At 41.0% G+C, this 12,830-nt stretch overlaps 2 protein-coding genes across 4 annotated transcripts in view; both read right to left on the bottom strand.

Annotated features, from left to right (window-relative positions):
• Positions 1-1,351: 1,351 nt before the first annotated feature.
• cunh7orf57 (chromosome unknown C7orf57 homolog) lies at positions 1,352-6,877 on the bottom strand. Its single transcript, XM_019891624.1, has 8 exons — positions 6,686-6,877; positions 5,677-5,731; positions 5,428-5,601; positions 5,262-5,349; positions 4,775-4,904; positions 4,461-4,525; positions 4,277-4,377; positions 1,352-2,622 (listed from the first exon to the last, which is right to left on the bottom strand). Exons 2-8 carry the CDS (start codon positions 5,717-5,719, stop codon positions 2,564-2,566), a joined length of 660 nt encoding a protein of 219 aa, XP_019747183.1. The 5' UTR covers positions 5,720-5,731; positions 6,686-6,877; the 3' UTR covers positions 1,352-2,563.
• Positions 6,878-9,297: 2,420 nt separating this feature from the next.
• The window catches only part of LOC109528355 (collagen alpha-1(XVIII) chain-like), a 28,007-nt gene continuing 24,474 nt past the window's right edge, over positions 9,298-12,830 (bottom strand). For all 3 annotated transcript variants that reach the window (XM_019890800.1, XM_019890797.1, XM_019890799.1), the window contains 6 exons: positions 12,623-12,751; positions 12,507-12,539; positions 11,352-11,780; positions 11,078-11,275; positions 10,821-10,930; positions 9,298-10,554 (listed from right to left, as the gene is read on the bottom strand). In XM_019890800.1, the coding sequence (XP_019746359.1) occupies positions 10,341-10,554; positions 10,821-10,930; positions 11,078-11,275; positions 11,352-11,780; positions 12,507-12,539; positions 12,623-12,751 (1,113 nt within the window). In that variant the 3' untranslated portion in view covers positions 9,298-10,340. The remainder of the gene's footprint in view (positions 10,555-10,820; positions 10,931-11,077; positions 11,276-11,351; positions 11,781-12,506; positions 12,540-12,622; positions 12,752-12,830) is intronic.

Genomic DNA, 12,830 nt, shown 5'->3' with positions numbered 1-12,830 from the left:
TGTGTAACTTTTTTAGTATCCCATTTTAATTTTAATTTTTATTTAACAGGAACAATATATAAGACATTGCCTTCTAAAATTTGGATAATTATATGCATGTAAAACATTTAGCTTCAGTGTATTTGCAATTTTAGTCTCTGGTCAGGCTTGAGAATGTATTAATTTATATTTATTGAATACAATAAAAACTAATTAATACAATTAATAAATAGCATCAATCAATACATTTTAGACACTTGTATATGTCTGAGTGCCTCAGCAATCTAAGTGTACCGGGTTAGTGTATATGCTGTGTCCATGCAGAACTTGTGTTTACATTTATTTGGTTTGTCTTTGTCCACAGACATCAGTAGATGTAAAGAGGACCCGCCAATGCAGCCAGAGCTAAAACAGTTTCCCAGGACCCTGATGGGGCACAGGAGAAGGATCTTCAAGGCAGGCTGGTACCATATCCACCCCTGGCTTGAATATTCTCAACAGATGGACTCGGCGTATTGTTACGCTTGCAGATATTTTAGCCCTCCTAATACTGTTTTTTTCTCATCACTGTAATGTTATGACTACAATGCTTTGAAAGTTTGATGAAATAAAAAGTCAAATAATATTTCGAATCTGTCTTTTTAGCCCTGGGTTGAATGTGCCCCTCCATCAAAACCCCCGGCCCCAGCCCGGCCCCCTCAGTGAAACTGATCTAGAACCGCCACTGCCTGCAGTGGCAGAGGTGAGGTGGAAGCATCACACTTTGGGATTGTTTTTTTCTTCAGCTGGAACTGGGACCTTAGTCAAGGTACCGTAGACGAAATAATGAACAGTTCCAAATAGGCGGTTTGTAGCACAAAACCAAATACTCAGGCTTCTGCTAGAAAGAAAAACATGTCAGGAACAGCCTACTAGAACAACTAAAATGTATGTGTGGCTACTTTAATTGGTGGCAGTTGTCTGTGCATGAAAAATTTGTTTTTGATTGGTTATTTCTGCACACAGCCATTTTGTCAGTTGTTTATTGCTTTTCCCCAATCTGGCTGTATTGGTTGTAGGTCACATTAAAGGTGGAAAACGTTTGGAAATAATTGTTCTTGGTCTCATTCTCATATAGTAGAAAAAAAAACTGTCATTTGAATAGGGATGTGTAGACTTTTTTAAAAAATATCTAGTGTAGTCATAAAACCTCTCCATTTGAAAGATGCTATTGCTATGATTTGCTAGTAATGTATCTGAAGAAGAAAAAAATACGTTCTGCGATTAGCAATGTGAATGCTTAAAGTTGTATAGCATTCACACTCAGACCATTTAGTCCAATAAGAAACACAAAATTTGACTAACGCTCTGAGAAAGAATAAGACAAAAGCAGTACATGCACATGCCCATTTATTGAAATAAAATGTGTTTGAGGAATCACATGTAGGTGAGTCACTCCAAGCATATGTGTGGTCTCACCGTTTCGTGCCAATTTGTTACAGTTGAAGTGGTGATGCATATATATATATATATATGCATGAACAGTAAATAAAAGGAGACCTGTGCTCCAACGAGAACATTCTCAAAAGTGGCAAAACTTCACCATTTTTGTATTGCTGAAACATACCTCATCAGATTAGTTTTAATGACAGTTGTGTTCCTGTCTGTCTTCAAAAAGGCATTTTTGCTATTTGAACATGACATGTCTTGGCCGGATGTGGATTTTGTAATCACTTTCAGGTTGATATATTGATGGAGAAAGAATCAAAAGCAGTGACAGTGTCTCAAGAGGTCGGTGAGAAAACTAGAAAAGTTTTGGGATGGCCTAAGTATACTTGTACGATGACTAACTAGCTTCTCTCCAGATTCACTCTTGCTCAAAGAGGGAGAAGATGGTGGGATGTTGGGTTTGTCATGAAATCCAAATACTGCATGGGCAAGGTCCGTCTTCTTGATTAGTACTATATACACAAAGTACTTTCATGACTCACTTGTGCTTACATGGACGTTCAATACATGTTTAGTTTGTTGGTCTGCAAAATATCAGTAAGTATCGCAATGTCGTCACCCAACACTTGGCACAGGCACATCTGTAACTGCAATTAGACTCCGTTTTATTCTGCTTACAGTCAGAACATGAGACATCAGGTGAATATAGCATCAAACAAATATTTTGCAGAACTGGAAGCTAAACATCACTTTGTAAGGGGCGGCTTTACAGTCAGCTCGCACTTGCAGCTCAAACACACAGACTTTATTTTACTTCACTTTAACGCAAATAAATTAGCACAACACATCAAGAACGGACTTGCTCGATCTTCACACAATTAGGCCGGCAAATTGAGCAGCTCAAAAGCATGCTTAAGGATGGAAACAGTTTAAGAGAACCAAAAAGTTAGTTGTCCCCATGGCTCGCAAGTTACCTGTCGAATCGGGGAATTGCGTTACAAAACCAAAACAACATCATCACATCTACTCAATGAAATGCTTTATCCAAACCAAAGCAAATCAAAAGAAGGGCTCATCCCTCTGCATAAACATGAGCACAAACAGTCAGTGAATGAATGACAAGAGTGAGTGAACGTGAGAACGGCGACTCGATGCACTAATCAAGGTCATCTACATCCTCCGTTGCAACGGTGCTCGTTTGCTCCGAGGTCACACCTGCAAAACAAGCCCACACCCGCAAAAAAAAAAAAAAAAAAAAAAAAAAAACATCAGTCCTGAGAAATTGCACTAACGAGCATACATGATGAAGCGGATTTATTAAAAATTTGCATGTACAAAAAATAACGTGGTAGCTGATCTACTGACCGGGCGCACCCGAGAGTGTGTCTGCCAAATGGACAAAATTGCTGGGCAATTTATTTTGTGCCTTCTGGGAAAGAATACTTCCACAAATGGATTTATTTGGCACGTGCAATGTGAATTCTTAAAACCTGACATGAACTGTGATGGTTAATTTTGTGTCTGAAAGGCAGGTGTGATGTGGCACGACATGATTAAAGATGTAATGTGCTTACTTTGGCGGCGTAGAGGGGTAAGCAAAAAGGGAGGTAATATAGGAGTTTTTTTTTAAATGGCGGAAACAAAAATCACAAAACAATTTTGGAGCTTCTGGGCTGACTTGGAGCCAGTCACAAGAAGGAGTCATACCATAGCGCCTCTGACAAAACCCATTTCAACTCGACATTTCCTTGTGTGTGGATCATTTCAGCAGTGTGAAAAATGGTGCCGGCCTCATGTCTGAAAAATTTCTGCTGTGCTGTTCCAACTTTTAAATACAATGTCACGCATGATAGTCACATATATGCAATTGCCATAGGCTTGGGACAGTTCAAATTATTGAACAAAACATGGCTTTTATGCAACTGTTGGCTTCCCCAAAGTTAATTGAAGCACTAGATTTCTTTGTGCGTAACTCAGTAATAAGTTTGTTTTTTACCTCTTCCACTAAAACTACCTTCACTTCAAACATTTTTCACTTGCAATGCGCTCCTAAATTTTCCATGGTGAAAACCATCAGAACAAACGAAAGCGCAAAATCCTCTTTTAAATACAGCAGTTCTCACCCCTTTTTACACCCGCTGCCAAAAGCACGCGCAAGCTGTTAGAATGAGTGAACATGCAAATGTAGCGCCCAGGCCCAATGTGTCTTGATGGTTGCGTCTTCTCTGCAGCACGCCTATACCAGCAAGATTTTGATTGGGAGGAATGTCGGCGCCATTGACTGTCGGTGCTGGACAGCCCCGGGGTGCTTGTGTTTTTTGCGCCTGTAATGGGAAGCATTTTTCACAGCCCCGTTTTGTTCAGTGGAGATGTCGGCGCTGTTGGACAGTGCGTTGGTGCGGCTGGATGGATGGCTTGTGGACCCGAGGATGAGGAGAGAGGAGCGTTGGCGCGGAGCGCAGATGCATATTTGGAACTGAGAGTCGCCGCTTGAAATTGGAATGGATTTACATGGGACAGGAGAAGTGAACCTGCCTTTCAGATCTTTTTTCCGTCACTGGATGCTACAGCTTCTTGTTGACTTTGAAACTTAGCTTGTAGCTGACGTGTGCACATTTTGAGCATGACATCTCTGATCCACTGGTGAAAGGACACTTTGATTCTCTCCTCTTTCATCTCAAACTGCTTTAAACAACAAAGCGTATGAGGGGAAAGTGGTTAGGATCGCGTGTTTTATGTTATGTGTTGTGTTTGTTATTTTACTTTATGTTAACTGTTTTGTTAAGCGCTTTGTTATAGCTGCAGCTGTTGTCAAAGCGTGATATAAATCAGGATGTATTGTATTGTAATGCATTGATGTATGTCATACTTGAGGAATCGTCGTCATTGGGCGACTTCTTTTTGTCCTCCACGTAGCCATGGCTCAGCAGCTTGGACATGCTGACGGGGGCCATTTGCTTATTGTGAGACCTATGTCGACAACACACAAAGTGAAACTTTAGTGGAACCGTCATCCTGTCATCTACGTCCATGTTGTTGTGGAATGTACTCACGTTCTCTTGTATTTGTTGCTCACAGACAACCCCTCCAACTGAGTGGCGGTACCATCGGGAGACATCTGCAGGATGAAAAGGTGAGCCGGCTTATCTTGCACTCCTTTCACTGACATGCATGATGGTGAAAAGTGTAGCGGTGGAGCACGAATGATGAAGTGACTGACTACAAATGAAAATAAATGACAAACACAGCCGGTTATGACGCAATGATGACGAAGCAAACTCATATTACTCCAAAAAACATGGAAGGCGAACGAGGGATGCGAAAAAAAAACAAAAACAAAACAGGGTGACTCTTTTGACGTCTTCACCTTATCTTTATCATGAGTAAATATATCAGTCTCTCTTTCCCAGGACGAACTGTTATCAGTGCCAAACGGTGCAAGCAAAGGCTGCCTGCCGCCCTTCGCCTGGCTGTTGGGAGATGTTGCTTTGCTGCCGCTGTAAATACAAAACCACCGTGACAAACGATGAGCCGCACATCACATTCTGCGGCTTGGAAATGTCATGAATGTGCAGACCATCATCTTAAATTGCCGGTCAACAATATGTTAAAAGGGTTTTATCTTTGTCTCGGGCACTGCACTGCGACGCAAGGGACGCACGCATCATACAAGATCATACAATTTTAATATTGACAACAAAAAAAAAAAAGACTTGTGTATGTATTCTTGAACATTAGTAATTCGGCATGCTTGCCTTTTTCTGTCCATCCATCCATCCATCTAATTAAATGGGACTTTAGTTGTTTTGTTTTGTGGTGTGGCAAGGAGTGTCGAGATGTTTGTTTTGATTTACCTGTTGGATTCATCACCTGAAAACCAGTTGTTGGGATTGTAGGCTGTTTTAGGCTTGTCATCCATATCGGCATCATGGCTCAACAGCCCTACGGCACACAAATAACCACTTTTCAAAACATGCCATCGCAGTAAGGAGCACATTATAGTCACAGAATTAGAATTACCTTTATGCCCCCCTTGCTTTGCAAGCTTGACGTAGTCGGAGTCGGATTCAAAGATGCCAACCCGCCGTCCGCTCATCCTCTCGACTTCGGTGCTTTGGGCAGCAGTCTGGGACAGACCGGGAATCTGAGACGTTGGTCCAGTCACACCGGTGGCTGCCGCTCCTGGCTTTATGCCTGCAATGAAGTGACAATTTCTATTCGATCCAAACTGAACCATAAATGTTAGCTTTGAGTTATTTGCATTATTACCTCCTGGCTTTGTCCTTCGATGGTTGGGTACAACAGCACTCATAGTGAAATAAATCTAAAGACCAAAGTGGGTGTGAAAAATGATATGAATTTAGTCAATACATGTACTGATGAAGTGTATAACAGAAGTGTCAAACGTATGCCCACGGCCCAAAAGCGGCCAATTCAACAGGGTTACTGGGATACTCAAGTGATCCACCACTTTCTTATTGTTTTCAAATGAATTTCGCTTCAGTTCACACGGCTCATCTGGCATTTTAGGCTTTGATAATTATCGTACACATGTTGAAAATGGGAGTTAAAATAATTCCGAGATCTTCAATTTGATTTAATTTTATCGTTCAAACCTATAAATTTCATGTAACTATGACTAAAAATGTGAAGAAATCAGGCATATTTTATTAATATCTAAGGGGGCTTCTTTATATGTAATATAAGGACAGCTAATATTTGACAATAAAGCTTGATTTGACTTGATTACGCAACGGTAGAGCAACTGGCGCCCCCTATGGGCGGTTTACCAAACGTCCTCCTAACCAGGAAGACTTCCATCATTAATTTAATAGATGAATGAATGAATACAAGAAGCTTGCGAAACAAGTGATTGGTGATGGAGAGCAACACTTTAAAAAAAAAGTATCTTTTCAGCATTATAAAACCTTCTGTACGAACGTGTAATGACATCATGCTGGTGAGATTATGTTCGGATCATTTAATTTAATATGGACGGGTGAAATGATCCAACGTCCCCTTGAAAACTGCAATCGAACAAGAACGCTCACAAATTCTAACAAAAGCACAGCATAGTAAGAGCAGCAGCTGCAGCATGTTTTAAATCCACTATTACAGTGCTATATGTAACAATGCCTTGCTAACCCGTTTAGCCGCCAAGCGGCTAGCCGGTCAGCGTAAAAACGACGCAGTCAGTCAGTACTTGCGCAAAAATAAATGTATAACATAATCGCTTGATAAGAATTTGCTGTGATGCAGATGCAGTGGAAACATTTACCGTCTGCTGCTCGTTATTCTGCTAAGAGAAGAGGAGAGCGAATTTGATCAGAAGGCAATTCTTGTCACTGAAGCAACCACTTCCGTTACACATCAAAGATCGCCTATTGTCGTAAGTGTTCTGTTGGGTTTGATGATGCGCTGGTCAAATTGGCGTTCACACAAATAGCTTTGGATATTGATCACGTGTGGCAGGTCTTTCACGGTGTCTCTATACTAAAACAGACATTTTGTTGAATTTCCCCCTCTCCCCACACACACATTTGAATTCCTAGGTTTCGTAGAATACTCTAATGATCAATAACACTGGTCAAAACATTTTTACTTTTTTTTTCACCAGAGATGCAAATAAACATTTCACTTTGAAATCAAACTTTTTTTTTTTTTTTTTTGCGCTGGTGGAATTTTTTTTCTGAAACGTCATAGCAATCAATTACAAAGCATGGTAAAGTTTTTTTTAATTCAACGTCAAAAATACGTTTAGTGACACATAAAGCAATTTCTGATTAAAATTGGCAATTGACCACTGTAAGACATAATTTTTCCGATGTGAAATATGTGCCTTGACTCAAACAAGGTTAGGAAACACTGTCCTAATTATCATGAGAAAAACAGCACTGAAAGAATACAAAAAATAGTGAATCCCATGTCCTCGAAGCTTTGAGCTGTGAATTTCTTGAAGAAAAAAAAAGTATCCTGTTTTTAACCATGTTATGTTCTCTTTTTGTACTGATTGTTACTAAAACTGGAAATATAAAACCTAAACTTTTTGATATTGGTTGTTAGAGAGTTAAAGAACCCCCCCCCCCCCTCAAAAAAAAGGCCCCTCTCACCTGGCTTTAAACCTCAGAAATTCGTGGCACTTTGCTGAGAACTCTTTGCTGTAGCATGTTAAGCACGTCAGCATGTCATCCTTGCCGGTGGCAAAAGCTTGATCTACCAGAGATCGGCTGCATCTGACGCAGACGAAACATTCACCATGCCAGTGGAAGTCCTTGAATGACACATCCTAATCTGGGGGGGGGGGGGGGGTTTTGCATTATTAAACAACAAAACGTGCACAGCAGGTGCAGGTATTATTGTTTTCCACTTGGGGTTGGCATCCTCACGATAAATGCTAAAATATATGTGACATTTTAAGAAGGCGATGGCTTTAAAAGGTGGGGTCTAGCCTGGTGAGTGATGTGGGAGTCAGCAAATGAGAGTGTAGAGTTGCTTATTGTGAGCTCAGGTAAGTGACAGGCTATGAATTGTGAGCCAATATTTAAGAAAAAAACGGTAAGATGAAAACGCCTTTAGTAATATCTTCATTGGCAATGCTTTCAACAGTTAATTTTACCTTGTCTTTAGGCATGGTGTCAAACCCAAGGCCCGGGGGCCAGATCTGGCCTGCCACATCATTTTATGTGGCCCGCAAAAGAAAATCAAACATGTCAACTTCCAAGGTGCTTGCTAAAAATTGCTACCAAAATTTAAAATTCTTATATCTAATAAGCAAGAGACATATTGTGAGCATTTTCTTGTAACCAAACCCTTCATTACAGTAACAAGCAATATTTCAATAAACTGTTATTATTGACTTTTAAAAAAAAACGTTTCAGTCCTAATGGCCCTACAAGGCAAACGGCTACTAAAATGTGTCCCACAACAAAAATGAGTTTTACAGCCCTGTTTTAAGTAATTTGGAATACCAAGAACCAATCGTTCACCTCAGTTAAAACTAAAAAGCTGAAAATGTGCGTTTGAACAACCCTACCTTGCTTGTGCAGCCAATGAACGCAGTTAGTGCAACACAATGTCTCGTAGCATTTGATGCAGAATGGGATTCCTGCCTTCAGGATGAACTTTTGCCCCAAAAGGGACTCTTTGCATTCGCTACAGTTCTGAGCTTCATCCATCGACATCCAGATATTTGTTACCGTAAAAATGGTTACAAGGGAAGCACAACAGTATTTGGATTGTCATTATTGATATGGTGGGTTTAACAGAAAATATGACAGTTCGAAGGATTGTAACAAAAAACGACAATTCTGTCCACTATATTAATAATTTTCCAATTGATTGCCCCCCCATAAGGGAAATTCTATGCAATGATCAATTTCTACACAGCCTTATGAAACAATTTGCCTTACACTGACTTGTTTAAATTAGACGAATGGCTGATTGAGTATTGGGGCACAGGTCCTGTTTGATTGAGTCAGAGAATGAGGAAACCATAATCCTGGGATGCGATGACAAAGATAGTCTGATAGAGCAAAGACCATGAATATACTAACTTGCAAACACGTTAGAGATGATTAGAGAAGTATTTGAACAACCAGTGTATACGCTGCGTTTGCTACATGTTTGTTCCCTCCTGCAAGCGTATACATGTAAAGTCATCCTGGCCTAAGTGATACTATTGAGGTAAATTTATCTCTAACGCGCTAACTTCTGCATACTACTCTTCATCAATAAGGATGTGCTCATCTCTTCCTCCAGTGTAAAGCAAAGCAATGTTAAAAAAAAGCCAAGAAAAGGTCATACCTGTAGGCAACTGCAGTTGCAGTAAAGGCTTCTTTCACACTAAGAGCAGTATGACTTTTTGCTTTATAAGAGTGGAGGGGTCAGGCCAGTGGTTGACATATTTTAATTCAAGTCAGGTGTTTTGTCAGGAGCACAAGAGTTTGGGCGAATACTGAGAATAATTGGATCCACATTTTCGGTAGAACTGGGCTCCCTAATTATATCATGTTACCAAGAATTCTGTTTGATAAGTGGCATATTAAAAAATATTTGTCACACTCAATTCCCCTGCCATGCACTTTTTGTGGACAGCTGCCCTACCGTCATTCCTTTTTAAAGTCAGGCACCAAACTCGATACAAATTGTTTACAAAATATTAGAAAATTGGGTTGATTGTCTGATACGAAAGTGTGTAGTTCTCGTGTGTGTGTCTGTGTGTGTGCATGTGTGCGATACAAAAGCTACAATGTGTCGCTAATTGTAGTGTATTGACTGCTCCCAATGGAATGACAGAGCTTTCATGTGTGTTTACATCTTTTTGTATCATTTTTATCATCAACCTGGCAAATGTACGAACCATAGCTGATAGAGCAAAGAATAAAAAAATAGCCCTCTTATTACAGACAGGAAATGCCATTTTTTGAGTCATACAAATTGTTTTTCTTGTTCAGTTACTTATTTGTTCTCCCAATTCCTTCCATCTACAGCTCTGGTAAAAAAAAAAGAAAAGAAAGAGGCCAATAAAAATACAGAAACTTTTTGGGGTGTTTTGACAAATTTTCTTTCTGCAAATACTGTAAAAGTTCTGAATGACAGTCTTTGAAATTTGGGAGTTCTGTTGTCAGTATTTTATAAAATAAAATTAACTTTTTCATTCTACTCAAACATGATTATACAGTACCTATAAATAGCAAAATCACAGAAAGCAGTAGTTTTGGAGTTCATTTTTTCCCCAGAGCTGTAGGATACATTAATATCGTCTCCCTGGAAACGCATGAAAGCGTTCATGGTTTCACATATACAATCTTCTTGTTTTAGCACAATCTAATCTACTTGCAATATAAAATGAAAAAACAAACACGTATTTGCAAGGAAACGATCAAACAACATTTATAGTCCCAAGCAGGTTTCTCTCCATCCCGTGTGTGCGTTTATCTCCTGCCATGGCCAATGTAGCTGTTCTCCACGCACAGGACGACGTAGGAGCTGGAACAGCCGCTGGAAGTCTGCTGGAGCAGACTGCCGCTCTGGAGCGCGGCCGCTTTGCCGGTTAGGACGTGACTACTCATGCGCCACGACTCACAGAAACCATCAACCTGCCGCTGACCATTGGCGACGGAGCCGTGCCACATCATCTTCTCAGGCCTGCGAAAACCGCACAAGACACATTTGTGTCAGGTGTAATTCAGGCTCAAGTCACGCCTAAATGGGGCGAACAAGGTACTGTATGTTGCATAAAAGCATTACAACCCGGAAAAAGTATTGTTCACATAAATAATGAAACACCTCCAAAATACTGACCCTGACCAGGGCAAGCGGCATCAGACAGCTGATTAATTGTCAGTAATCCCTATGCATGATCAAGAAAATGTGAAACGGTGAAATTGCATGATGTTGCTGAAAAGCCATACCATGTACCGTCGTGGAGAACATCTTTTCCATCAAAAGAATAGATTGGGACATTCTCCTTGATAGTGCCACCGTTAAAAATCGCATCCCAGTTGTCAAACAAAACCTCATCCTGTTGAGACAAAACAATAGTTTTGTGGGGGAGGACAACTTTGAAAATGTAAAAAGCACAGGCATGTGAACGATTAATACACACTGAAACATACAAAGCGGCTGATCAGTAGTCATGGAATATTCCCAACTGTTTTGTTTGATTTACCTTCAAGTTGACGATTGGCATATGCTCTCTGTCAGCTTTACGGACAATGCTTTGGAGATCTTGGAGTTTTGAGGACAAGAATGCCCGGAATGTTCCTTTCATTCCGATACTTTGAGCCTGGGTGAAACACAGGAAGTCGGCACCCCGGATGCCCCTCATAGATCCAGTCTGGGGCTGATTCAAGGCGATAAGATGGAGCTGGAGAAACCCCAAAGCTTAGTGTTACTCTACGTACAATACAATAAAAGCACGTGCAAGTGACAGCTTCTCTTACCCCTGGACCTGATGTGTGATGGTGGACGGGATTCTGGGCCACAGGTGGGGGAGGCCTTCTCTGAGGGGTCACAGCATAATAAGGCGGGTGTTCGTGGGCCGGATGGACTGCATAACGACCGTCTTGGTTATTGATCCGGTCTGTGTAACTGGGGTATCTGGGGTCTGTTGGGGCCGGGTATCGCGGATCCGGCTGAGCTGTATGTCGAGTGTCAGGGTGGTATCTGCTGTCAGGAAGGTTTCGCTCTCTGCCGTCTGGATTTGTTTGGTAAGGAGGGTACAGCTGACTTGAGTGACGTGGGTCAGGCTGGGAAACACGGTCTGGATTAAGCTGTTCTGGCCTTTCCCCTTGCTCGTGGGAGTCACTCGAGTTGCTGTGTGGGGAGTACGGAACGACTGGCGGTGGCTCCACTGCTGCAACCTCATTAGCCTGCAAATAGTGTGCAGCGAATATTTAAAAGCTTTTCATACTTTTCATAATGGTTGTGTACCATAGGTGCCAGGGTACAGAACGAGAGTGACTACCATTGATTTAAACTGAAAACGATGACAAAAATGTGTTTGGGCTTGCACCACATGATACATATATTTTTTTTCTTCCAAGGAATTAAACCTCCACCATCATGTTTGATGGGGGATATTTTCTTACCGGTACTCAATGTCAAAAGGTTTTGGTGGGGTTGTCTTAAAGTACAATGATTTCGAAAACCATAATGACTAGCTTGCTGGCTAATGTCAGCTCTCGAGTACGCTTTCCATTTCAGCGTCAAAAGAGCATGCCTGTGCCATTATTTCGAGCAACGGGAACAATCAAATTGTTAGCCAGTCCCTTCATCATAATGTTTACTTTGACTAAATTTCCACCACGTCTATTTTGAGCTCACCTAATTAAAATCTAAATCACTGCCAGCTTTCCATCTCCCTTCCGAGCACTTTATTTCCCGTAACATCTTGACTGACACTTTATACATGGCAGTAGAGAAGACGAAAATCCTCATTTAACCAGTTTGTCCAGTTTTCTCATTGGCTCCGTCTTGGTGTCAATGACAAGCCTTTGTTTTATCGGAGTGCTATTGGAATTTTTGTCTGAGAGACGTCATGTTAAAATGGTCTATTTGGGAAATAGAAACTTTGGTAAAACATGCAGGACACTCACATTCTCACTTGGTAATGCAATATAGCCCCCAAGCTGAAAAAGAAGAAAGGTAACAATTAAGTTCATGAAAAAGCTACCTTCTGTGGTTCTTTTTAAAGAGAAGAGCTAGTTCTTACCTGGACTTGACGAACCCCGTCTCTGACTCGAAGGTAAAGATCTGTCCGATCTATGACGTAGACTAGAGAACCCTCCGGGTGTCTTCTAGCAGTGGCAGTCATGATGTCATAAGACTGCAACACTGTCACCTGTATGTCAAAAAAAGGAAAAGTCATCATGGTGTTGCCCGAGATCTAAATGTGGGCACGGAAGTTAGGCACAGTGAGA

Source organism: Hippocampus comes, unplaced genomic scaffold, assembly GCF_001891065.2.
Source record: "Hippocampus comes isolate QL1 unplaced genomic scaffold, H_comes_QL1_v1.1 scaffold174, whole genome shotgun sequence".
NCBI classification, from domain to species: Eukaryota; Metazoa; Chordata; class Actinopteri; order Syngnathiformes; family Syngnathidae; genus Hippocampus; species Hippocampus comes.
This window is presented reverse-complemented; position numbering and strand designations above follow the sequence as displayed.